This window comes from Hemitrygon akajei, unplaced genomic scaffold, assembly GCF_048418815.1.
Source record: "Hemitrygon akajei unplaced genomic scaffold, sHemAka1.3 Scf000054, whole genome shotgun sequence".
Taxonomy (NCBI): Eukaryota; Metazoa; Chordata; class Chondrichthyes; order Myliobatiformes; family Dasyatidae; genus Hemitrygon; species Hemitrygon akajei.
The window spans coordinates 5,714,572-5,742,180 of NW_027331940.1; the positions used below are offsets into that span (position 1 = coordinate 5,714,572).

Consider the following 27,609-nt stretch of genomic DNA (forward strand, 5'->3'; position numbering starts at 1 on the left):
ATGTTTGCCCATTCGGTCACTTATTCCTCAATGTGCACCAGACCATGAATTAACTAGAGTTATTTCCCACTCACAAATAATATAATATTAATTTCGATTTTCTTATGACAGCCTCAGACAGCTCTGTAATATGCCATGGATTTTTCATTGATAAAATAGTGACAGCCTTGTTCCGTGCAGCACTGAGAGAGTTTGTGAGTGGGAATGCGAGGGAAGCTCAGTTTCACATTTGGAATCATCCAAAGCTGCTCACTGCAGCACGCGGTTGATGGAAGAATCCTGAGAAATTGGCGTCACTGATTACGTCACTGCACAGCCGGGAATGTTCCCCCCGTCAGGGACATGGTGGGCGGAAGAGTTGTTCCTGTGTTGCAGGATACAGTGTCCTACATTACATCCATCAGTGCAGAAGAACGAGATGAATGTAGGTGAATGGACAGAACAGATTGGTGAACAGACTGATATTACAAAGGGAACACATCACCTGGACGTGTTGGGATCATGGAACAGCAGAAAACAGGAACAAGCCCTGTGACTCACCACTCCTGCGCTGAACAAGATGCCGAATGAGACTAAACTCTGTTCACTGTCCGGTACCCATCTCCATTCATTCACTGCATGTCATGTGCTGAGCCAACAGCGTCGTAAACAACAATGTATTACCGACTGCCGATTTTCCAGGCACCCACCATTATCAGTGAAAAACAAACTTGTCCCGCGCATCTGGACACTTCGAAGCCCAGAGGCAGAAGCAGGAAGATTTCGGAGCAGGGCTGGGCACAGCTGGACTCTGGCTCCCAATTCAGGTCCCGGCAACTTAGGATGGATGTGGACGTCTCCGTCATGTAGCCGAGAATATTCCTGGGAATATTTCCACGGTAAGGGACCTCAGACGCAGGTTAGACTGCAAAAGCTGTTATTACTCGTCCTGGAGCAGAGAAGCCGAAGAAGTGTACAAAGGATGTAGTAGATCCAGTCAAGAAGAAAGGAAGAGCTTACGAAAGGTTCAAAAATCTAGGTAATGATAGAGAGCTGGAAGATTATAACGTTAGCAGGAAGCAGCTCAAGAAAGAAATTAGGAGAGCTGGAAGGGGCCATGAGAAGGCCTTGATGGACAGGATTAAGGAAAACCCCAAGGCATTCTACAAGTAGGTGAAGAGAAAGAGGATAAGAAATGAGAGAATAGAACCAATCAAGTGTGACCGTGGAAAAGAGTGTATAGAGACAGGGGAGATAACGGAGGTACTTAATGAGTACTTTGCTTCAGTATTCACTACGGAAAAAGGATCTTGGCGTTTGTAGGAATGACCTACAGCGAAATGAAAAGCTTGAACATGTAAATATTAAGGAAGAGGATGTGCTGGAGCTTTTGGAAAGCATCAAGTTGGATAAGTCACCCGGACTGTTCAACTCCTACAGCAGCAACTTTCCCGAAATCATCCAACGCTACATCGACGATTGCATAGTTGCTGCTTCCCGCACTCGTGCTGAGCTCGTCCATTTATTCAACTTTGCCTCCGAGATCACCCTGCCCTCAAATTTACCTGCTCCATTTCCGACTCCGCTCTTCTCTTTCTCCATCTCTGCCTCCATCTCCGGAGACAGTCTATAACCTGGTGTATTTTATAAACCTACTGCCTCACCGCAGTCCGGACGGTACCTCTTTCTACCCTGTCATTGGTAAACAAAGCCACCCCTTCTTTCAGCTCCTCCGACCCCTCTGTATCTGCTCTCAGGCTGAGGCTTTTCATTCCAGAGCAACTGAGATGTCCTTCTTCAAAGAAAGGGGCTTCCTCTCCCCCAACATGAACGCTGCCTCACCCGCATCTCTTCCATTTCACACACATCTGCCCTTACACCATCCTCCCGCCGCCCCATCACGGATAGTGTTCCTCTTGTCCTCACTTACCGCATCACAATGCAGATTCTGCACATAATTACACATAACTTCCACCACCTCCAACGGGATCCCACCACCGAGCAGATTTTCCCATCCACATACAACTCCCGAACATTTCTGCTTTCTGCAGGGATGACTCCCTATGTGACTCCCTTGTCCCTCCCCACTGATCTTCTTCCTGGCACTTATCATTACAACTGGAACAAGCGCAACATCTGCCCTTACAACCCCCTCCCTCAGGCCCCAAACAGTTCTTCCAGGTGTGGCGACACTTCACCTGCGAGTCTGTTGGGGTCATCATGTCTCCCTTTCACAACTCCTTACCTGATTATCTCCACAACTTATATATAAATAACAATACTTCATTTACTGAATTAATGGAAAGGCTGAACTGCTGGGAACAACAACGTTTTCAGGAAGTTCAAGTTATTCATGCGCTTGTAGAGCAGGTGTGGATTTATTTTCGGAATGTCAAAATTACTTGACCCTTTCGACCGAGCGGTAGAGACTTCTAAAATGTTTCAAAACAAAAGTAGCGGGGGAGATCAAAATAACTTCCAACTGCTCTCTGAATCGGGTCTGGGTCACTCCGTAGATAAATGTATTTGTGCAGCTGCTGAAATTCTGAATCACAGAACCCCAGAACTGTGCCTGAAAAAGCCGGATTGACATTTCCAGGTCTGTGTAGAGGCATCGCATGAGAATGAAGACCAGAGTGGTTGTCTCCGACTCTCTATTTCCGGATCTCGCTGTTTCCCGCAACTTCCCCGTCCCTTCAGCCCCCTGCGGACTCTGCTCGCCGCCAGTATCTGTCTGACGGTCAGAGCATTGAGGGTCAAAATGAGGAAGAAAGTAAGTAGCGGATTCAACAGACGGTCTACCCAATAAAACCCCTCAAACGATGGCGAGAAAGGCACTACGGGTCTACTGAAACAAATCCAATTACCCCTCACCAACAACGCTATTCTTTCCATATACATGAAATAAAATGGTATGTTTTTTAAAAAAAGAAACGGAGCGATAGTGCGCCCATCACCATACCAGCAATTCTGGGGGTGCAGTATTTTGCTTTAAAAGTAGGCGAGCAAATGACCACAAAGCGATCGAAAGTGAAAGCGACAGTAAACCACACGGAACAGTCAACGGCCACGTGACACAGGACGTAGTGGACAAGGCAGAACGGAACGTTGTCCAGGACTCCGTAATGAAATCTGTATGCTCGACGCATCTGGTAGAACAGGACTTCGATAATCACCACCATTAGATCCGCCGCAGCCATCGCCACCAGGTACCGCGTGACGCATTTGGAGAGACCTCAGTTTCCTCGGCTGAGAATGATGATTGCCACAAGGTTAACTGCAGTGAGACAAAAAAGACCAAAAATAAGAATTAAAAAAAACACATTTTGCGTGGAAATACAGCCATGATCTGTTCGCTTGAAGTAAAATCCGTTGTTCATCTCTGCTGGACATTATCAGTGGAAGTAAAGAATACCTGTGTTTTTGCGGTTTGTTTGAAAGCCTGACCGCAGCACAAAGCGCTTTACAGGAGCACCTGCTGCTTTGTCTCCTCACGTTCACCGATGCAGCACCGATGAGCAGAGTCCAAGAATGATAGTTCACAGAAACGCTCCCTTCGGCCCATATCTCCATGCCGACCGGCACGGCCATCTGAGCTGATCGCGTTCTTTCGCTTTTGGATCATATCTCTCTAAGGCTTTCGCATTTCTCAAACTGTCCAGGTGTATTTTAAATATTGTTAATGACACTCTATCGCCCATTTCCTTTGTCAGGCTGTTCAATACACAGAGCAACTTCTATGTGAGAAAACGTCGCTCGGAATCCAACTACATTTCTGCCCTCTGATCTTAAATATACCCCCTTTTGTTCGCGATCACCCAACCACACTGAGATGAATGACAGTATCTATACATTATCATAGCTTTATGCATCTTTATTAAGCCATCCGCGAAATGCCTGCCTCAAAGAATAAAATGCCTTCTACCGAACCTCTCCCTGTAATTCAAGCCCTGGAGTTCCGGCAGCATCTTTGTAAATATTCTTTACATTCCGTTCAGCGTACATCTGCCTTTCCTATAACAGGGCGACTAAAACTGTTCACAGAACTCCAAGCGCGGTATCTCCAAGGAGAGAGGGAGTGTAATTGAAGTGCGCATCTACGCTTCTTTCTAGAGGCTTTAGTTATTATTCGATTGCAAGGTCAGATTCTGAAACCAAGATCTCGCACCCCAGCAACCTTCCCTCTGTTTTATTTTACTGATTCAGGGACAAACCATTTCTCCGAACAAAACATTGTTACCCGGTCTTAAAAGTGCACGGCACTTGTAATGTTTTTTTTTTATATATGTAATATCCATATCAAACAATGATAAAACACAACACAACACAGATAAATGCTGTCAGGCAGTCACCTCTGACAGGGAGTATGCCAAAGTGAAATGTTCTGACTGAACGGCGTTGGCGGTTTCTGTCTTTATTGTGACCATTTTTGACAGTGATGCAAACTGAAATAATGACAACGCAAATAGGTTGAAGCTCTAAAATGTTTCAATGTAAATGTGGTACGTTTAGTATTTTACACATTTATAGATTATATTCAGTAATACAGTTAACTTCAAGGTATTTCATAATTATATTAACAATGATTTCAACAAAATATTTACAGAGTGACCCATTTCAGTTCTGGCGCAGCTGCGTACATGCGCATCTGCGAGGGAACAGTGCTGACACCGAGGAACATAGATCAGAATTTGAGACTGGAAAAACTTGGGAATTGTCAAAGAGTAGAAAATGGAGCATCCTGTAATTGAACAGTGCTGGGAGGGGAAAATAGAAGGGTAAAATGAGTTTACCTTTCAGAAAGAGGGAAGAGAAATTCTTGGTAAAAATTGGTAAATTTCCAGTTGGGCGCACAGCCGCTGGAAGATGCGTGCGCGAGTGTTTGAGGAGCGACAAGAGTCTCTGGATCACAGCCGTGGCGGCGCATCGTTTATGGTGAAATGGAATCCTACCGCACGGCCGCTCCGTTGGAATTCCTGTCTTTAGACGAGTCTCTTTCACCCTTCCCTAACAAGCCGGCCTCGGTGACGAAGCACACGACACTACTAAGTTGCTGTAAAGCCTCATTTGTTTCACAAATGTCCTTTAGGGATGGAGAATATTCGCCTTTATCTGGATTTTATGTGACTGTAGTCCCAAGAATCCTGCGGATTGTTACGTTAATCATCCGATCGGGAAAATTAGAGAGACGGTAATAATATCAGAATTGCCTGTGATGCTCACTTCCCGTGAACCTGAACCAGAAAAGGGAACAGAATTTCACAAGTTGAAATCAAAGATATTTCCTGCCAGTTTAAACTTTAATCTACTGCTCACGTGGCAGGGTTGGAAGGAATGAGGTCCGCTAATGACGGGAGGTTTTGCTGGACATGGGTTGTTTGTGCTGTGTCTGTACAATTCGAGGTCTCACGTCACAAATGAGAAGACTACAGACAGTTCCAGTGACAAGTCTGCATGAACCAGGTTAAAATATTAACAGGGCGCAGGAGATTGAGAGGAACGAGACGGCACTTTAGGGACTTTTAATAAACACCGATTAAAATCACATCAGCAGTAGCAGATAGCGGCTGGAGGTCTCTGCTTCCGTATAAGTCATCGAAAGGCACTTACCCGGGCTGCAGGCAATTGTAATCACTGTGTAACAAATAGCCCTCTCTTCAGGCATTGTTAATCCAAGGCTGTTAGTATTTGCAATTCTTTTCGGAATATTCCCAATTTCTAAATATCATAAAAGTTGTAAATAGCCACTAAGTAAACTCAAACAGTTATAACAACGCCCAGAGAGCAAATTTCTTTTACGCCTGCAGAGTAAAACCCTTCACCGATCACACGTTGTTGAGAGTCCACCGCGTCTGGATGTTTCCGTCCTCAGTGTAGCTGAAGCACAGAATGGCATTCTTTCTTAGAATAATCGGTTACTAATGATGAAAACAACTTGTACATTACTACTATTTACTACAAATAATTACTACTAATTAGCAATTATTTCTCTGTTTTAGCGAACCATAATGCCAATGGGGAAATAGTACGCCTTATTTCATTGAACTGAAAACAATACCAGTCTTGTAGCCTCAAGGGACGGCTAACGCTGGGACTACATCACCTTTGCCCAGTAACTCGTTTTATTGCACATGTTAAATACAGCAAAATAATACAGAAAGACATGGCAAAAGTAAAGGCAAAGAAAATGAGGTAACAGCAAATTTCACTTTTGCCCAATAACAAGCCTTATCGCATTTCGTTGTAGCTGTCGTTCCTTTCATCGGTGAAGACACAGCGGATGTAGGAACTGTTTCCAGTGTCACCCCTCTGTGGGAGTGGGGAAGATGTTGTGCAGTGGTGCATTGGGGCCACCCGGTCGTCTGTGTGTCCGTATGTGTTGCTATTGTAGTGGCTGTGAAGCTGGTATTGTGGCTGTGATGCTGGTATTGTGGCGGTGAAAAGTAGTCGGGGTGAGCCATCATATTACTCATCACTGCAAATCCCTCTGCAACAGAGTTAGTCAGTTTTTCAATGTCCGTCATCAGTCGGGTCAAACTATCCGTGAACTCCCTGTCGGTTGCCTCCATACGCTCCGGTATTTGCTTCTTTTAAGTCCTCCTGCGTGAGAGCCAACAGCTGTCCGTCGTTTGGCAATTTCATTTTAAGTTTTTCTAGTCGCACCAACGCGCACCAAATCCTTCACGGCGAAGTTCGACACCAAACGTGTCGCTTGATTTCGGTAGATGTGGCCTGCGCATGCCCAGTAGGAGGAGATTCGCCCAAATAACCATTTTAATGTGGACGGAGGTACTTTCAAAAACGCCTTGTGTGGGCGCCTATCGTTTTTACGCGAAACCGGCGTTTTCAATATTATCCGGTATAATGTGGACGTAGCTTATGATTCACTTACATTGCTCTGGTGACTTTTTCCTAGATATGATACATTGACATTAATGCTTTGTACTTTTTGGCGCAAACCTTCACTGTTTGCACTGTCACCGAGTCAGTCACAAACACAGATGTTGGCAAATATGTGGCGCGAAATGCAAACCAATGACCCCAGCATTACAGACATTGTCCGCTGCTGTACCCGTCAGAGAGAAAAAATAGAAAGCATTGTATCAACATCGGTGTAAATGCAAATAAGTACCAGTGAAGATATTACAGAGTCACCAGGTTGGATTTCAGAAAGAAATTGATTCGGGGAAAAAGTGCGTATAAAGCTGCTAAAGTTACGTATGTAAGTGTGTACCTCTAATATACATTATAACGTGTCTGTATAAAATTTCCTACTCGTTCTGTGGATTTTGAAACGTTGAACTAACGGACAAAGTCGATGATGAATCCACTCGTGGAACAGTGAGATGCCGAACTTCTGTGGCGCGCAATTCGCTGTACGAATACAATGGGCTGATAAGGCTGCCATTCACTGCCCTGTGGGGTACGAGAACGACCATCCACACGTTTCTCCCTGGTGGGAATACCGGCATAATTTAACAAAATACTTCGGGCCATCTATAGATTCCAAACGGATTCTTCTCATGGTTGAACGTAAAAATGCCCATGTTCTTGGCATTACCCCGCAGTGCCGAAAAGTAGGGCCACACCATCACATAAAACCATATTAAAAGACATTATTAGCAGGCAGACACACACACGCACACACACATACACACACACACACACACACACACACACAGAGCACACACACACACACACACACACACACACAACACACACAGACACACACACACACACACTCAACACACACACACACACACACATACACACACACACACACACACACACACACACACACACACACGCATACACACACACACACGCGCGCGCGCGCGCGCGCCCGCCTGCACGCGCGCACGCAGGCAAATGAGTATCAGCACGTGCATTAAATTCTTTGTCGATCTCCCAGTTCATGCCTTTCTCCTCCCAGTCGGAACGCGTTGAACACGATATTTCACGGTGGAGTCAGAATATCGATTAAAGGATTGAAGAAACAAAAGCGACATTGAAACAGCTGCAAGGCCATGTTGTAGAAACAAGGATTATTCACAGTCGAATTAAAGAAGAAGAACAATAAAGTGTGTAACACTTACCCAACAGGCTGGTATATGTCTAGGGGGAAAAGAGATCCAGCCACACACCAACCCACCTCCCGTACACGCAGGTGCTGTGAGAATCGCGCTTATGCCTCGCGCCCGCCAACAGTGTCAAACCCACAACAAATACCGTTAAGAAATACAATTTAAAGAGTTTACTAAAATTAAAAGAGTATTAGGCAATACAATATATATATATATATATATATATATATATATATATATATATATATATATATATATACAAGAAAAAAAACAAAAGGCGCCAACTTATCAAAGTTCAGTCAGTTTAGTGCACATCGGTGGAGCTCATCCAGCGAACCATTCGACTCCTCGGTGGTTGTCCTCCCGAAACTCCCACATCGGACTCCCCGGTGGTCGTCCGAGCGCACGTTCTCCTTCCTCGGCGTCTCCCTCCGGACTCTCCTCACACCCCAAGCCCGCGCAACCCCTCCCCCAAGTTCCCAGCCTCACAAAACACAATAACAGTCCCCAGTGATTAACAAATGAATACAAATACCATATCAGCCATTCTAAAGCGAAACAACGGCAAGAGAAACTTTTAACAGACAAAGAAGCATTCCTACTCGTAACAAACCAAAGAAGCCCTTTTTAGTAACATACATAGGACATTGTACAAGTGGGAGAACAGAGTAATAGGATTGAGCATGCAGTTGATTACAAGGTAAAAATGAAGAGAGGGTTACAGTGCTACAGTGTGAGAGTGTGGGTTTCATTCTGTATCTCTCCGTCTCTGCTACAGTGTGAGAGTGTGGGTTTTATTCTGTATCTGTCGGACTCTGCTACAGTGTGAGAGTGTGGGTTTCATTCTGTATCTGTCAGTCTGTGTTACAGTGTGAGAGTGTGGGTTTCATTCTGTATCTGTCAGTCTCTGCTACAGTGTGAGAGAGTGGGTTTCATTCGGTGTCTGTCAGTCTCCGTTACAGTGTGAGAGTGTGGGTTTCATTCTGTGTCTGTCAGTCTCTGTTACAGTGTGAGAGTGTGGGTTTCATTCTGTATCTGTCAGTCTCTGCTACAGTGTGAAAGTGTTGGTTTCATTCTGTATCTGTCAGTCTCTGCTACAGTGTGAAAGTGTGGGTTTCATTCTGTATCTGTCAGTCTCTGTTACAGTGTGAGAGTGTGGGTTTCATTCTGTATCTGTCAGTCTCTGTTACAGTGTGAGAGTGTGGGTTTCATTCTGTATCTGTCAGTGTCTGCTACAGTGTGAGAGTGTGGGTTTCATTCTGTATCTTTCAGTCTCTGCTACAGTGTGAAAGTGTGGGTTTCATTCTGTATCTGTCAGTCTTGTTACAATGTGAGAGTGTGGGTTTCAGTTTTTATTTGTTTGCCTCAGCTTCACCGTGATCTTGGTAACTGATTTTGTCCTTCCCAACTCAGACTGGTTCAAGCCAAACACTGGGCGCAGACCACCAGGTCACAAGCTGTTCCTTCTCAACTGAAAATGGTTTGCTTTCGATCATCAAAAACAAAACAACTCATTGTGTCCACCTGTAGTTGTTTTGATGAAGCCATCCCTGAGAACGGACCTCCATTCCTGCGATCACATTGCAAGAACAAAAGCATCTTCTTTGTCTATTTCCATTGCCTTTGCCTCGTTTCTGCTCACTGCTCTGCAGATTATGGCTTTCTGAACAACATATACGTTCGTCTGTCGATATGCGTGTCTGCACATCGACCTATCTATCCATCTATCTCTCTAACTATCTGGCCGTCTGCCGGTGTGCCTGTCCTCTGCCTGCCTGTTTCTCTGTTCTTTTGTCTGTGTAACTATATATCGTTCATCTACTTCTTCCCAGATATTGTGACTTTGATCAAGCTCACATCACAGGAGTGCGGACAATGAGAAGCCGTTTTGAATATTTAAATACTTCTTTTCTCAATCTTACCGGATTGATATCCACAAGGTAGATACGCTGTGACATGGGAGTGATGTCAGTTCATCATTCAATTGTCACTTCAAGGGTATTTACAAAGGCCGACTAAATTTCATGATCCAGTAGACAGTGAGTCAGCAGAGTGTAATCCCTCACTTGCTGTCCCTGTTTTACCTGTATCGATGATATATGGTTTGTTGGACATGGAGAACAACAATGAATGAAGGTTCACGTGAACTGGCTGAGAAAATGAAGCACCGTGAGTGGACAATCAGCTCAAATGAAAATACAAGTTCTCAGCCCTAATGTGGTGTCTGGACATGCAAAGTAACAATGTAAAAGAATGAATGCCGTTCTCCCTTATCAGACTGCCTATTATTGCTGTCATGTTTATTCATGGAAAGTCCCTGCATGAAGTCTTCGTACTGAGCGCTCAGGGCTCAGTCGGAAGAGTTGCATTTTTCGTATTACTGTTTGGGATTTCGCCAATGGATTGTGTTTGTATCGTTTTGTTAATTTTGAGTCTGAGTCTGAGCTAATTCCAGACTTTACTCCTCATTTGAGTTCATCCTGATCCAAACCTCTCTCGTTACTTTCACAAGATCATACGGCACCTGTGTCATCCAATCTCAAGATCGCTGTGTCGTTCGTCCCACAACCGATATAAAATGTGACCAGGAAGTGGAGGACTTTTAACTGGAACCTAAACAACAAACTACTAGTGTCCGCGAACGAAGCAACCTTGAATTGCTCCCCGAAAGTCTTTCGAATTTTGGAGGAAAATAAAATGCCCGTTGGAACACAGCCTACTGCAAGTCGAATACGCTGCACTGTAAAATCCTGAGGTCAAGATCTAATGTGATAGCTGAAACTATATGGTCGTAATTTTGCACGTTGCGACATCCCGTCTCCACTAGCAAAGATTACCCTTGTTAATACACCCACTAGCAATGATTATCCCTGTTAATACACACACACACACACACACACACACACACACACACACACACACACACACACACACACACACACACACACACACACACACACACACACACACACACACACACACACACACACACACACACACGCACGCTGTAGTAGATATTTAATGCATTTTTAGTTTTTTTAATTCTTGGACTTTGTTGCTCTACCCGATGCAGCTTCATGGGGAGTAAGTAAATATCCCCGAGTCTAAAAATACGTCAGTCACCTTGTCAAACTGAACTGCAAAATTTACATTATTAGCACCAGGTTTCAATTATAAATTTCATTTTTAATGACGACGTGCTTTATGGTACAGTCTATTGGAAGACAAAGCGATGTTTTGCAATCGTCTTCCCTAAATGTTATTTAGGGATATTTATAATCTATTATATTTGTATAATATTTAAATTTATTTTAATATTTATTGTATTATTATAATATTATATAATTACAGTATTTATAGTCCTTTAGCGGATTTATTTAAATTACTAACGCTATTTTCTTCATCTCTGAGACTAGTGAATCCCGTAAAATCTGCAGGTGGTTGTGAATGACAGTATTATGGACACTTGGTTATGGAAATGTGGTTGAAGTACGATTGGCATCTCAGGCTGACCGGGTTCGAATGCGCTGCGAAAGAGGCAGTTAAGTGAGGAAGAGAGTTGTACCACCGACTGCGGCGAACATGACAGTAGTTGACAGGGAGGATTTCACTTTGAAGGCGACGAACAGCTGGTCCTCTCGGATCAATTTAAACAGGGATGACCATATTCAGAGTTCAAAGTAAATTTATTTCGACAGTAGCCGCATGTCACCATATAGGTGGAATCGACTTGCCACATTTTTGCGGGCATACTCAAATAAACCCAGTAACCATAACCGAATCAATGAATGTACGCAACAACAACGCTAAGCGAACGAGTGCAAAATACAACAAAATGTGCAAATACAAACATAGTAAATAATAACAGTACGATAGGCCCTGCCTGAGAGCATTGCAATTCTGATAAGAAGAGAAAGCGACTAAATTTAAGTGAGAGCACATCCTAGAAAAGTCAAAAGTTTCAAAGTTTTCAAAAGCAGAGTATACTTAATGAAGGAGGAATGTGTACAATATACATCCTGAAATTGTTTTTCTTCAGAACCATCCTCGAAAACAGTAGAGTGTCCCAAAGAGTGAATGACAGTTAAATGTTACAACATTCCCCGCAGCTCCTCCCTCCCACGCGTAAGCAGCAGCAAAGCAAAGATCCCACCCTACACCACCAGCAAAAAAAAAATGATCGGCGCCCCCAGCTAGCATTTAAAAGTGCAACAAAACATCAATAAAGACACAGACTTGCAGTACCCGAAAGACTATTTGTTCACCGGGTGATTTGACATACCACAGGCTCACTTTCTCCTTAATAAGGGAAAAAGAGTTGGTCCCGAGACACAAACACACGCTGATTTATGGTGTTAATAAGCTGTTGCTTCACTTTTTCTGCCCAAATGACTCGGGTCTCTAGGCACACAGCCAACAGCCAACTTGCTGCTTTCGATCTTCTGCCGATCAGGAGGCACCGATTTCCTGCAGAAGCACCAAACTCGAGTCCGCCCCCTTCCAGGGCCACGAAATCCGGAAGCTCCAAAGGCGCCCTGATCTTCTCGGCCGAGTGGAAGAACGGCCAGTCATGAGACCCCGATGGCGGGTCCATTCCCGCAAATAATCGAAGTCAGCGTTTAATGCCGGGCCAGGATCTTCAAAATAAACCTAAAAGGGAACAAGAGAGGTATTAAAGACAGAAATAGAGCTGCTTCCGAAGATGCAAACAAATGAGTCGCCGTTAGACGCCATTTTCTCCTAAACTACAGCCCCGTAATTACCACTATTAAAGAAAAAGTGAACCAATGGAAGAGCATGGTTCTTCATGGAAGACATCCCCACGATCCAAGCAAGCTCGATAAATTTAAAAAATGCCAAAAAAAAACATAGACAATCGAAAGCATTACAGGACCCTGTAACCGCTCAACACAATCTGAATAGTTACACAGCCACAATTAAATGCAAACATCATTCATCTAAATCTGGCTTTTAAAATGCAAACCTGGAAATGAAGTCACACCTTACATGCATACAATTTGATAAATTTTTAGAGTCAAAATACCGCAAATTATATAATGTCAGATCAACTGATTGCATATTTGACAATCCATAATAACAGGTCGGTGCAGTAGTACAGGATAAACAAGCAAGGGCAACTTATTTATTAGATCAAGCCATTCCAAAGACACATAAAATACAGAAATCTATAAGTGACAAATCCCAAAGAAGAGACCTCGGGGACGCGGATCTCAGTCTAATTTCACAAACAGGCGAGTCTTAACAGTCTACGAATAACCAGCCTTACACGTGTTATATGTTCCTCACACCGGTTAAAAAAGATCAAACTGTCATCGAGATACCCTCATTATAGAGCATTGTCATGGCACCGATGGGGCAGTAGTGTGGTTGTCATCTATTTACTAAACACCTCAAGGAAGTCGGAACACTCGGGGGTGGGAACGCATTTGACATCATCAGACATCACAGACTCGGGAAATGAATGGAAAGTATTCTTAGAGATGGTATGTATAATTTTCTGGAAAGACAGGGCCTGGTTAGGAACAGTCAACATAGATTTGTGCGTGGAAGGTCATGTTTGACAAATCTTACTGAATTTTTGCCACATTTCTTCATAGGCTTTCTACATATTGTGTCAAGAATCCTTCCAGAACACATTTAACGTGGAAGCATTGGAAAGGGTACAGAGGAGATTTACCAGAATGCTGCCTGGTTTAGAGAGTATGGATTATGATCAGAGATTAAGGGAGCTAGGGCTTTCATCTTTGGAGAGAAGGAGGATGAGAGGATACATGATAGAGTTGTACAAGATATCAAGAGGAATAGACAGAGTGAACAGCCAGCGCCTCTTCCCCAGGGCACCACTGCTCAGTCCAAGAGGACATGGCTTTAAGGTAATGGGAAGGAAGTTTAAGGGGGATATTAGAGGCAGGTTTTTCACTCAGAGAGTGGTTGGTGTGTGGAATGCACTGCCTGAGTCAGTGGTGGAGGCAGATACACTAGTGAAGTTTAAGAGACTACTAGATAGGTATATGGAGGAACTTAAGGTGAGGGGTTACATGGGAGGCAGTTTGAGGGTCAGCACAAAATTGTGGGCCGAAGGGCCCGTAATGTCCTGTACTATTCTATGTTCTATGTTCTAAGAAACTGCACTCCATCTAAACCCCGAGCTCTAAGGAGATGCCAATCGATATTTGGGAAATTAATATCTTCCATCACGACAACTCTGTTCTTCTTACAACTTTCCAGGATCGTTTCCCTATTTGCTCCTCGATATCCCTGTTACTATTGGGCCGCCTATAAAAAATACCCAGTAAAGTTTTTGACCCGGTTCAGTATATACAGAATGGAGTAACTAGCGGCGTCACCGGGAATGACAAGCTTCATGAAGATTTTGCACATTTCCTTGTACACGCAATCTGGACTGAGTCTGTCACTGTAACGTTTATACAGTCTGACGGTGTTGGGACGTTCCGTTGTCAGATATTACTGATACCCGTCTCAGAGTCGGCGTATAATTAATGAACACATCCGTAGCCTTCAGGTAGAACACAACCCAGAGGTGTTGCTGTTTATATTGGATGGTTTTGATGAATTCAATGACAACATTGATTTCGCTGACAGCCGGAGAGACAGAGAACCCCAATACACATGCACAGATCCTAAATTCAGGTGCAAGATGCCTGACATTGTGTACAGTTTAATCCAGGGCATGCTGCTCCCAGCGTGTTCAGTGCTGGGGACCACCCGTCCCACTGGGTTACTGACGACGGTGAACCTGAGTGAAAAGAAACTGGGGGATTCAGGAGTGAAACTGGTGTCTGCGTCTCTGAGGAACCCGGAGTGTAAAATACAGAATCTGTGGTAAGTACCAGACTTTGGGACATCGTGTTTACAGTCACTTGGTGTCTGACACTGAATATTTATGTGATCACTAATTGTGTTACTGATAAACATTGGGGATTTGTACCGTCTCCTGTCTTTCTGTGTCCTTCACCCTCACTCCCTCTCATCTCAAGGTTGTTCAATGTCGGTCTCACAGATTCTGGTGCCGAGGATCTCGGCTACGCTCTCAGTACAATAGGATCACTAACGGACTTGAACCTGAGTGATAATAACCTGGGAGATTCAGGAGTGAAACTGGTGTCTGCGGCTCTGAGTAACCCTGTGTGTAAAATACAGAAACTGTGGTAAGTACCAGACTGTGGGAGATTTTGTTTACAGTCACTGCGTGTCTGACACTGAATATTAATGTGATCAGTAATTGTGTTACTGATAAACATTGGGGATTTGTACCGTCTCCTGCCTCTGTGTCCTTCACCCCCACTCTGTCTCATCTCCAGGCTGAACGATGTCGGTCTCACAGATTCTGGTGCCGAGGATCTCGTCTCCGCTCTCAGTACAAACTTATCACTGACGGTGGAGGATCAGGGATCAAACTAGCTTACAGACCAATCTTTCCCCGCTCCCCACCGCCTCATACTGACCCTCCCGATCGGATGAGTATTTGTGTTAATAATGTGATAAGATTTCAGCCGATCCGTGGGTTTTCTGGCAATATTTGTCAATGAGTGTTGTTGAAACATTACCCACTCTCCTGTTATGACGCTGTTGTGTAATATGTTTATTTCATCTGTATCCTTCCATCTGTTTCAATCTGCAGTACAATCAGGTCAGTCAGAAATGGAAGAAGGAACTGAGATCTCTGCAGAAACCCGGACCCGGACAGAGAGTGAGATTGTGAACATCTGAATGTGTGAACCGTGGTTTGGGATTGGGACATTTTGGCCGGTTCCCCGCCGTCCACTTTAAAGCCATCCTCCCCTTTAACGGGCGCGCTCCGGGTTTCATTCCCAACTGTTCCATCGGACCCCTGCTCCAGCCGAACGCTGTGACATTGAGGCAGCCCCGCAGTGAGGCTCATTCCTCATCCTCGCATCACTCACCGGGTCAGACACACAGTGAAGCTCATTCGACCTCGTCTCCTCAGACCATATAACCATATAACAATCACAGCACGGAAACAGGCCATCTCGGCCCTCCTAGTCCGTGCCGAACTCTTAATCTCACCTAGTCCCACCTACCTGCACTCAGCCCATAACCCTCCACTACTTTCATGTCCATATACCTATCCAATTTTACCTTAAATGACACAACTGAACTGGCCTCTACTACTTCTACAGGAAGCTCATTCCACACAGCTATCACTCTCTGAGTAAAGAAATTCCCCCTCGTGTTACCCTTAAACTTTTGCCCCCTAACTCTCAAATCATGTCCTCTTGTTTGAATCTACCCTACTCTCAACGGAAAAAGCCTATCCATGTCAATTCGATCTATCCCCTTCATAACCTCTCAACTCTTAAACATTACCTTTCAACTCTTAAACTCAATCCCACTACTGCTGAATACAATACCAATACACCGTACGCCTTCTTAACTACAGAGTCAACCTGCATAGCAGCTTTGAGTGTCCTATGTACTCAGACCCCAAGATCCCTCTGATCATCCACACTGCCGAGACTAACCAATAATACTATATTCTGCCATCATATTTGACCTACCAAAGTGAACCACTTCACACTTATTTGGGTTGAACTCCATTTGCCACTTCTCAGCCCAGTTTTGCATCCTATCAATGTCCCGTTGTAACCTTTGACAGCCCTCCACACTATCCACAACACCCCCAACTTTTGTGTCATCATCAAATTTACTAACCCATCCCTCCACTTCCTCATCCAGGTCATTTATAAAAATCACAAAGACTTGGGGTCCCAGAACAGATCCCTGAGGCACTCCACTGGTCACCGACCTCCATGCAGAATATGACCCATCTACAACCACTCTTTGTCTTCTGTGGGCAAGTCAGTTCTGGATCCACAAAGCGATGTCCCCTTGGATCCCATGCCTCCTTACTTTCTCTATAAGCCTTGCATGGGGTACCTTATCAAATGCCTTGCTGAAATCCATATACACTACATCTCCTGCTCTACCTTCATCAATGTGTTTAGTCACATCCTCAACAAAATCATTCAGACTCGTAAGGCATGACCTGCCCTTGACAAAGCCATGCTGACTATTCCTAATCATATTTTGCCTCTCCGGATGTTCATAAATCCTACCTCTCAGGATCTTCTCCATCAACTTACCAACCACTGAAGTAAGACTCACTAGCCTATAATTTCCTGGGCTATCCCTACTCACTTTCTTGAATAAGTGAACAACATCCGCAACCCTCCAATCCTCTGGAACCTCTCCCGTCCTCATTGATGATGCAAAAATCATTGCCAGAGGCTCAGCAATCTCCTTCCTGTCTCCCACAGTAGCCTGGGGTACATCCTGTCACGTCCCTGTGACTTATCCAACTTGATGCTTTCCAAAAGCTGCAGCACATCCTCTTTCTTAATATCTACATTCTTCAGCTTTTTAGTCTGCTGCAAGTCATCCCTACGATCGCCAAGATCCTTTTCCGTCATGAATGCTGAAGCAAATGATTCATTAAATACCTCCGCTATTTCCTCCGGTTCCATACGCACTTTTCCATTGTCACACTTGTTTGGTCCTATTCTCTCACATCTTATCCTCTTGCTCTTCACATACTTGCAGAATGCTTTGGGGTTTTCCTTAATCCTGTCTGCCAAGGCCTTCTCATGGTCCCTTCAGCTCTCCTGATTTCACTCTTAAGCTCCTTCCTGCTAGCCTTACAATCTTCCAGATTCATATCATTACCTCGTTTTTTGAACCTTTCATAAGCTCTTCTTTTCTTCTTGACTAGATTTACAATGGCCTTTGTGCACCACGGATCTTGTACCTTACCGTCCTTTCCATGTCTCATTGCAACGTACCTACTCAGAACCCCACGCAAATATCCAATGAACATTTTCTACATTCCTTCTGTATGTTTCCCTGAGGACATCTGTTTCCAAATTATGCTTACAAGTTCCAGCCTGATAGCCTCATAGTTCCCCTTACACTAATTAAAGGTTTCCCAAGCTTGCCTGATCCTATCCCTCTCTAATGCTATGGTAAAAGAGATAGAACTGTGATCACTATCTCCAAAATGCTCCCCCACTGAGATACCTGATACCAGGCCAGGTTCATTTCCCAATAGCAGATCAAGCACAGCCTCTCCTCTTGTAGGCTTATCTACATATTGTGTCAAGAAACCTTCCTGAACACACCTAACAAATTCCACCCCATCTAAACCCCTCACTCTAGGGAGATGCCAATCAATATTTGGGAATTTAAAACCTCACACCTCAACAACCCTGTTATTAAAACTCCTTTCCAGAATCTGTCTGCCTATCCGCTCCTCGATGTCCCTGTTACCATTGGGTGGTCTACACAAAACACCCAGTAGAGTTACTGACCCCTTCCTGTTCCTAACTTCCACCCACAGAAACACCTTAGACACACCCTCCATGACTTCCTCCTTTTCTGTAGCCGTGACACTATCTCTGATCAACAGTGCCACGTACCCACCTCTTTTGCCTCCCTCCCTGTCCTTTCTGAAACAATTAAATCCTGACACTTGAAGCAGCCGTTCCTGCCCCTGCACCATCCAAGTCTATGTAATGACCACCACATCATAGCTCCGAGAGCTGATCCACGCTCTAAGCTCATCCGTTTTATTCATCATACTCCTTGCATTAAAATAGACACATCTCAAACCATCGGACTGAGTGCCTCCCTTCTCTATCACGTGCGTATCCTCCCTTTCACACTCTCCAAATTCTCTCTATTTGTGAGCCAACCTTCCTCTCCTCCATCACATCAATTTGGTTCACTACCCCCCAGCAATTCTAGTTTAAACTCTCCCCAGTAGCCTTAGCAAACCTTGCTGTCAGGATATTGGTCCCCCGGGAATTCAAGTGCAGCCCGTCATTTTTGTACAGGTCACTCCTGCCCCAAAAGAGGTCCCAATGATCCAGAAATCTGAATCCCTGCCTCCTGCTCCAATCCCTCAGTCAATGCGTTTATCCTCCACCTCATCCTAATCTTATTCTCACTGTCACGTGGCACAGGCAGTAATTCCAAGATCACTACCTCTGAGGTCCTGTTTCTCAACTTCCTTCCTAACTCCCTGTAGTCGGTTTTCAGGACCTCTTCCTTTTTCCTGCCTGTCACTGGTACCAATATGTCCCACGACCTCTGGCTGTTCTCGCTCCCACTGCAGGATATCTTGGACGTGATCAGAAACATCCCGGACCCTGGCACCTGCGAGGCAAACTACCATCCGAGTTTCTTTCCTGCGTCCACAGAATCGTTTGTCTGACCCCCTGACTATAGTCCCCTATCTCTGCTGTCTTCCTCTTCCTTTCCCTGCCCTCCTGAGCCACAGGGCCAGACTGTGCCAGAGGCACTGACACTGATGCTCCCCAACCCCGTGGGCCAGCCCCCTCCGGCAGTACTCGAACAGGAAAACTTATTGTCAAGGGGTACTGCCACTGGGGTACACTCTAGTACATGCTTCTTGGCCTTCCCTTTCCTGACTCTGACCCACTTCTTCAGTCTCCCGTGGCCCCCGTGTGACCACCTGCCTGTAACTCCTCTCTATCACCTCCTCGCTCTCCCTGACCAGACGAAGGTCATCGAGCTGCATCTCCAGTTCCCTAACTCGGTCCCTAAGGAGCTGCAGCTCGACACACCGGGTGCAGATGTTGCCGTCCAGGAGGCTGGGAGTCTCCAGGATCTCCCACATCTGACACCGAGCACAGAAAACCAGCCTCACACACATACTCTCTGTCTGTATTGTAAACAGATAACCTACCTCACCTCGACCCTTTATCGCCGAACCCCCACTGAGCCAAAGCCTTGCTACTCTGTCTCCCGCTCCTCTGAAGTTCGCTCTGTAAATCTGTCTTCCTTTTAAACTCTTCTCGCTGTTCTCACTGGCTGACTTGCACAGTCGTGCTGAAGAAAAAAATCAGTAATTCTGTTACAGATAAACACTGGGGATTTGTACCGTCCCCTGTCTCTCTGTGTCCTTCACCCTCACTCTCTCTCATCTCCAGGCTGGAGAATGTCGGTCTCACAGATTCTGGTGCCGAGGATCTCGTCACCGCTCTCAGTACAAACCCATCACTGACGGAGCTGGACCTGAGTGATAATAAACTGGGAGATTCAGGAGTGAAACTGGTGTCTGTGGCTCTGAGGAGACCGGAGTGTAAAATACAGAAACTGGAGTAAGTACCAGACTGTGGGAGATTGTGTTTACAGTCACTGGGTGTCTGACACTGAACATTAATGTGATGAGTAATTGTGTTACTGATAAACACTGGGGATTTGTACCGTCTCCTGTGTCTCTGTGTCCTTCACCCTCACTCTCTCTCATCTCCAGGCTGAGGGAGGTCGGTCTCACAGATTCTGGTGCCGAGGATCTCGTCTCCACTCTCAGTACAAACCCATCACTGACGGAGCTGAACCTGAGTGGTAATAAACTGGGAGATTCAGGAGTGAAACTGGTGTCTGCGGCTCTGAGGAACCCGGAGTGTAAAATAAAGGAACTGCGGTAATTACCAGAGTGTGGGAGATTGTGTTTACAGTCACTGGGTGTCTGACACTGAACATTAATGCGATCAGTAATTGTGTTACTGATAAACACTGGGGATTTCTACCGTCTCCTGTCTCTCTGTTTCCTTCACCCTCACTCTCTGTCATCTCTAGGCTGGGGGATGTCGGTCTCACAGATTCTGGTGCCGCGGATCTCGCCTCTGCTCTCAGTACAATCCGATCACTGACGGAGCTGAACCTGGGTTCTAATAAACTTGGTGATTCAGGAGTGAAACTGGTGTCTGCGGCTCTGAGGGACCCGGAGTGTAAAATACAGAAACTGTGGTAAGAACCAGACTGTGGGAGATTGTGTTTACAGTCACTGGGTGTCTGACACGGAACATTAATGTGATCAGTAATTGTGTTACTGATAAACACTGGGGATTTGTACCGTCTCCTGTCTCTCTGTGTCCTTCACCCTCACTCTCTCTCATCTCCAGGCTGAGGGATGTCTGTCTCACAGATTCTGGTGCCGAGGATCTCATCGCCGCTCTCAGTACAAACCCACCACAGACGGAGTTGAACCTGGAATTTAACTCTCTGACAGACGGATCTGTCCCCGCTCTCCACCGCCTCATACTGACCCTCCCGAGACTGAAGCTGATCGAGTGAGTGTTTGTGTTAATGTTCAATGTGATAAAATATCAGCGGATCCGCGGGTTTTCTGGTGATATTTGTCTGTGAGTGTTGTTGAAACATTAACCCCAGTCCCTGTTACTGACACTGTTGTGTAATCTGTTTATTTCATCTTTATTCTCCCATCTGTTTCAGGTTGGGGGGGAATCGGTTCAGTGTGACCGGGAGGAAGGAACTGGGATCTCTGCGGGAATCCAGACCCGGACTGACAGTGGCCGTGTGAACATCTGAATGTGTGAACATCCCCGCCCGCGGGATGGGGACATTTGGTTGATTCCCCGCCCTCCCCTTTAACTCCCGCCCTTACCTTTAATGGCCGCGCGCCTGGTTCAACTCTCAACGGTTTTAACTGAACCGGCTCAGGTCTCGCGCTGTGTGTCGCTTGGAACGGTCCTGCCGTGACGTCTTTCCGCCTGTTGTCCGGCGGGTCAGCTTCCGCCGGATGTGCGGGTTCGAGGCTCTCCCACGTGACACCCCGGGGAATTACCCAGACAGGAAGAGCCCGGGGGTCCGGGGCTCAGTCTGGGACACCGGTTTCCCGGGGTGGGATTATCCCGGGAGAGAATCCTTTTGCTCCCTTTGCCAAGGACGGTGCATTCGGCAGCCTGGCCGATTTCATGATGTTAAATTGACAAATCCCTCGGCAGTGACACTGGATCTGCAGCGATCTCGGACACGGCCCTGAAGTGTGATTTTATAATCATCGGTTCCCCGATGCAGAGTGACGGTGAGAAACGGGACTGATGATTCAACCGGTCACTCGTTGTCGCCGGTCAGTTAATTGTGTGTGACTGTGAGTGAGTCGGGAGCAGCTTATTTATTCCCGCACGTCAGCAGCTCACACATTGTTTAATTTACATTTGTCATGATGAAATCAATAAACCGCTGTAACTTCCTGTCCTGGTGCCGGACTCGAGTTTTATTTGAGGTTTCTGCTGCCCCCCGCACCCTGTGCACTGCAACAGTGGGTCGGAGCTCCTCACACTGACACAGTAGCGTCTCAGCTCCAGGCTGAGGGAGGTCGGACTGGCAGAGTCTGGGTGCCCGGGATCTCATCTCCACCCAACTCCCATTCTGGCTATCTGTCCCCCTCCTGCCCCCCGATTTAGAATGGTCACCAGGGAGGGAGTGAAAGGTTGACTGAAAATGGTCTCCAGGGAGAAAGTGATGGGCTGAGTGACAATGGACGCCAGGGAGGGGGCGATGGGCGGAATGGACAGGGAGGGAGTGATACACTGACAAGAGAGTGGGAGTGACAGGCAGAGTTAAAATGACCGACAAGGTGGGGATGACACACTGACTGAAAATTATAACGCGGGGAGGGGGGAGTTACCTGCTGATTAAAATAGGATTCTGGATTAAAGCCTGAATATAATATTATTACCGGGGCAGAGTGTTGCGCCGAGATAACAGTGTCACCAGGGAGGGGGTGACGCACGCAGTGAAAATGATCACCAGGGAGGGAGGGATGCACTGACAAATCCGAGGGAGTGGCGGTCCGACCTGAAATAGTCCCTGATTACTTTGTTACAATGGCCGACAGGGAGAGAGTGATGGACAGACTTCAAATGGTCAACAGGGAGGGAGAGATGCACCGGGAAAAATGGCCGAAATTGAGACAGTGGCACATTGAGAAGAGAGAGGCGCTAATAGGTCGATGTACAATGATCTAATGGGAGAGAGTGACGCTCTGACATAAAATAGCCGTTGTTTCGCTTAAAATGCCTGACGGGGCAGTTTAGGGTTCGCGATACCTTGTTTAAAGTGGGCGCCGGGAAGGAAGGGGGTGAGACTGCGATTGAAAACGGCCGTCACTATCGTTAATTTTGTTGAGGAAAAGGGAGAGATGTGGTGACTGAAGGAGACCCCGTTCGGCCGGGTTGAAACGGGACCAAGGAGGGAGCGGCGCCTTGGTTTCAGTGATCGGCAGAGAAGGTGTGAAGGATACGTTGACTTCAAATGGCCGACGCTTCACTGGAAATGGCCGCTGGCGAGGGAGTGGCGGCTTTGGTAGAAGTGAGCACAAGAGAGGGAGGGACGCGCTGATTTAAAATGGGCGAACCCTTGGTTAATGTGGCCGCCAGGGATGGAGTGAGACACTGACTTACAATGGCCACTGTCGCACACAGAATCTATGACGAAGGAACATGCGGTGCCCATGGATACAATCCCGGGATCGAGTGTGTTACTGATTGTAATAACAGTATTTTAATTTGTGTTTTATATCGTCTTGGGTACCGTATATATGTTTTAATTCTGATAATTTTGTCATCGAATAAACTAATGTATATATCTCAGATCACGCACACACATATACATGTGGGTTTTGGGGAGGAAGGGTGAGGGGTTTGGGAGGAAGAGGAGTGATGGGACAAGGAGTGGACTGATGAGACGGTGAGCGTGGCGAAGTCACTGATCAATAGGGGACGGAAAGGGGAGGGGCGAAAGTTCCTGTCACAAACTGGTGGCCGACGTGGAGAAGATATAGACGGGGTGAGAAGGAGTGAAACGACAGGAAGGAAAGGGGAGTGATGGGACGGGGAGAGAGGGAAAGTGATGGGACGGGCGGGAGTGGTTTGATTGGACAGGATGTGGGGTGTGGGGAAGTGACGTTTTCAATAGTGGGGGATGAATGGGTGGTGACATTTCCTTCGCAAATAAGACGAGCTGCAAAAAAGTTGGGCGTGGGCGGGAGAAAGGGGAAGCGGGGGTCGGGGACGCGGTCAGGGCTGATGGGTCGGGGAGTTCATTGTCTCAACGAGGGAGAGGGGAGCGACTCACTCAACGGACGGGGGAGAAGGGATTGGGTGGGGGAGCGAAATTTCCCATCAGAAAATGTTCACCAAAATGTGGTGGATGGCAGAAGAAAGGGCAAGGGGTCAGAGAGGGGAGTATGTCAGGGCTGACGGGGTGAGTAGGGGAGTGACTCACTGGGTAACAGAGAGAGAGAAAGAGGGCGATGAGGAGAGGCGAAGATTGACATCGCAAAATGGCAGCCCCAACCAGCATACGATGCAGAGCGTCGAGATGGCGGGGAGAGGAGAGCGAGGGGAGGGAGGGAAGGGGTTTGCGAGTGATGGGATGGGAAGGAGGGTGACAAGATGGCGAGTGTGAGGAAGTGACACTTCGTGGTGGAGGAAGTGGGAGGGAGGATCAGATCCTGTCACAATATGGCTGTCGGCAGAAGGTTAAATGGAGAGATGTGAGAGTGGGCACCGAGGGGAAGGAGAGGAGGGATGAGGAGTTGAGATTGGATAAACAGGAAGGGAAGTGAGTGCAAGGTGAGGAAAAGGGTTTGCCCCATTCTACAATGGTGGGAGAGCGGTTGTCAATGTAACCATCACAAAATGGCCACCAGTCAGGGTGTGATGGGAGGTGATAGAGGGGAGAGCGAGGGGACAGAGAGCGGAGTGTTTCAGGATTGACGGGAGCCGAGGGTGGGAGAGTGCAGCTCGTAACAAGGGAGCAAGAACTGGGGGGTTCCCACGGGGGAGGAATGTGACTACGGGAAGAGGCTAGCACCGTTACCCTCCCCTCCTCTCCTCAATCTCGAAAGTCCTGCTTTGATTTTTCTTTCGGGCTGAGCCTCAGATCGTTCGGCCCGAATCCTTCAGGCGGTCCGGTGGAGTAGGGGGACGTGTCGTCACTGGGGCCCGTCAAAGGCAGGAGTGGGCGCCGGCTTGCCGGAAAAGACGGAGGCGAGGTCTGATGGTGCGGGCTGGTTGGCGTGCATCACCACCATTTTCTGCAGGGTGGGGGAGAGGGAGGAAACAGATTGAGGAGGGGAGGGGAGAAAGAGAAGGTGAGGAGAGGTGATGAGACCCACTACCCACTCCCTCAGCCTCTCTCTCCCTCAGTCCCCTCTATCCATCTCTTCCCCAACATTTCTCTCACCACACTATCCTCTCTCCACTCCTCTCGCCACCCTGTCGTCCTCTCTCCACCTTCCCCACCCTATACTCCTCTCTCCACCCCACTCCCCACCCTATCATCCTCCCTCCACCCCTCTCCCAACCCTATCCTCCTCTAACCACTCCTCTGTCCAACCTCTCCTCTGATCTCCACCTCTCACCCCACCCTATCCTCCTCTCTCCACCCCTCTCCCCACCCTATCCTCTTCTCTCCACCCCTCAATCCACCCTATCCTCCTCTCTCCACCTCTCTCCCCACCCTATCCTCCTCTCTCCATCCCTCCCCACACTATCCTCCTCTCTCCACCCCTCTTCCCCTATCCTCCTCTCCTTACCCCTCTCCACATTCTATACTCCTCTCTCTACCCCTCTCCCCACCCTATCCTCCTATCCCCAACTCTCTCCCCACCCTATCCTCCTCTCTCCACCACACTTCCCACCCTATCCTCCTCTCCCCATCACTCTCCCCACATCCTGCTCTCTCCAGCTCTCTCCCCACCCTGTCCTCCTCTCTCCACTCCTCTCCCTACCCTATCCCCCCTCTCCACACCTCCCCACCCTATCCTCCTCTCTCCACCCCTCCCCACCCTATCCTCCTCTCTCCACCCCTCCCCACCCTATCCTCCTCTCTCTACCCCTCTCCCCACCCTATCCTCCTATCCCCACCTCTCTCCCCACCCTGTCCTCCTCTATCCACCCCTCTCCGCAGCCTATCACTTCTCTCCATACCTCCCCACCCTATCCTCCACTCTCCACCCTATCCTCCTCGCTCCACCATCCCCACCCTATCCTCCTCTATCCACCCCTCTCCGCACCCTATCCTCCTCTCCTTACCACTCTCCGCACCCTATCCTCCTCTCCTTACCACTCTCCCCACCCTATCCTCCTCTCTCCACCCCTCTACCCACCCTATCCTCCTCTCTCCACCCCTCTACCCACCCTATCCTTCTTCTCTCCACCTTCCCCACCCTATCCTCCACTCTCCACCCTATCCTCCTCGCTCCACCATCCCCACCCTATCCTCCTCTCTCCACCCCTCTCGCCACCCTATCCTCCTCTCTCCACCTCTCTCCCTACCCTATCGTCCTCTCTCCACCCCTCTCGCCACCCTATCCTCCTCTCTCCACCTCTCTCCCTACCCTGTCGTCTTCTCTCCACCCCTCTCGCCACCCTATCCTCCTCTCCTTACCCCTCTCGCCACCCTATCCTCCTCTCTCCACCCCTCTCGCCACCCTATCCTCCTCTCTCCACCCCTCTCCCCACGCTATCCTCCTCTCCCCACCACTCTTCCTACCCTATCGTCCTCTCCCTACCCCTCTCCCCACCCTATCCACCTCTCCCCAGCCCTCTCCGCACCCTTTTATTCCTTTTCTGCCCCATCTCTCTGAACTGTCTAGTCCATCAGCAATAACAGGAACGATTCTCTAATTCCCTATAAAGTATGAAATTATAAGTATTATCTCCGATAAATTCCCCCGTGGAAAAGACAGTGATGTGCGAGTTTGAATAATCGTTATCAGACGAAAAATAGATATTGGCAATAAATTATTCTGTTTTCGGGTAGCAGGCAATCACATGTGTGGTAGCGCTCAGAATGAAACCCGTCTGTCATGATATAGACTGTATCGATTATATTGATTAGGTCGGGACCGGGCGTTTTACTCTTTTCTGGCGTCCCCGGCGATGTGCGGAATTATGAGGACAGAATATATTTTTTTCTTCTGGCATTCCCGGTGATGTGAAATTGGGCGATGTGGAGAATTACATGAACGTTTTTTTTTTCCCCCTGACGTTCCGGGCGGGATGAAATTGGGTTATTTGCAGAATTATGAGGATGCCAGGATGATTTAGTGCCATTTAGTGAATCTCGATGTGTTCGGAAATCCATGGCAATTACAGAAATATAACGTGGATAAATGTACTGTATGGGGAAAATTAAAAGCGAAGTGCTACCAAAATAGCGACTTGCATAATATATTGGAAATTTTTCGTGAGCTGATTCTCGGGTCACCTGGAACACTCTTCACTTGTAAATAGGGCAACCAGTCAGATTCAGAAATGGTCAGTTGATATTCTCAGCAAGTAATTTTTATCCCCCTGTCAGAGTCATGTTTTCCTACTCCAACTTCGTCTCGACATTATGAGGCAAAAGTTGTTGTATCGCGTGCAACTTGTGTTCCTTGCTTAAGAATTACCTACTCGCAATAGAGGAATGTTCACCATCTTGGCCTCTGACGTGGCTGTACTGTGACGGGGATCGGATCACGTGGACTGGACGCTCCGTCGCGAAGCTGCTTCATTCAAACAATGACCTGTGCATTCATTCACACTGAGCAAGATGAATGATTTGCAAATATTGCAGATAATGTCTATCTGAGTTTACATGGACGGCACAACATTGTGGTCCGAACGGCCTGTAATGCGCTGTAGATTTCTATGATTCTATGATT

General features: G+C 47.0%; 2 protein-coding genes across 2 annotated transcripts in view; both read left to right on the forward strand.

Moving 5' to 3' along the window:
* Positions 1–22,144, forward strand: part of LOC140721357 (NACHT, LRR and PYD domains-containing protein 3-like) — a 48,144-nt gene extending 26,000 nt beyond the window's left edge. Inside the window, exons 3-9 of the mRNA XM_073036197.1 lie at positions 12,469–12,626; positions 15,106–15,253; positions 20,075–20,245; positions 20,401–20,571; positions 20,727–20,897; positions 21,053–21,220; positions 21,384–22,144. Coding sequence (XP_072892298.1) covers positions 12,469–12,626; positions 15,106–15,253; positions 20,075–20,245; positions 20,401–20,571; positions 20,727–20,897; positions 21,053–21,220; positions 21,384–21,471 — 1,075 coding nt within the window. The 3' untranslated portion in view covers positions 21,472–22,144. The remainder of the gene's footprint in view (positions 1–12,468; positions 12,627–15,105; positions 15,254–20,074; positions 20,246–20,400; positions 20,572–20,726; positions 20,898–21,052; positions 21,221–21,383) is intronic.
* The window catches only part of LOC140721392 (uncharacterized), a 1,266,977-nt gene that overhangs the window by 353,103 nt on the left and 886,265 nt on the right, over positions 1–27,609 (forward strand). The window lies entirely within an intron of this gene.